This window comes from Penaeus monodon, chromosome 30 (assembly GCF_015228065.2).
Source record: "Penaeus monodon isolate SGIC_2016 chromosome 30, NSTDA_Pmon_1, whole genome shotgun sequence".
NCBI classification, from domain to species: Eukaryota; Metazoa; Arthropoda; class Malacostraca; order Decapoda; family Penaeidae; genus Penaeus; species Penaeus monodon.
The window spans coordinates 11782221-11782532 of NC_051415.1; the positions used below are offsets into that span (position 1 = coordinate 11782221).

Consider the following 312-nt stretch of genomic DNA (forward strand, 5'->3'; position numbering starts at 1 on the left):
TGCCTGGAAACGCACAGTTTCCCGTGGTCTAACGCCATCCCTCCTTCAGGTATATGGGCAGTGTCTGCCGGTGGCGGTTCTGAAGGAGTGAACACCACACGCATCCCAGCCGACGTCAAAGTCCCTCCGAATGTCAACCGCGTCAGCCTGGACGAGGTGTCAGCCACCGAGGGCAGAGAGAAGAGAGAGGAGCCATACTTTGACGCGTCCATGTCGTCTCTGTACACAGCTTACCTGGGCAAGACCGCCACGCTCACCTGCGTCGTCCACGCGGCCAAGACTGACAAGTCGGTATGTGGGACAAGAGGCGAG

The 312-nt window shown here is 59.3% G+C and overlaps 1 protein-coding gene across 1 annotated transcript in view; it reads left to right on the forward strand.

Moving 5' to 3' along the window:
* The window catches only part of LOC119592295, a 19079-nt gene that overhangs the window by 13647 nt on the left and 5120 nt on the right, over nt 1–312 (forward strand). Inside the window, 1 exon segment of the mRNA XM_037941123.1 lies at nt 50–291. Coding sequence (XP_037797051.1) covers nt 50–291 — 242 coding nt within the window.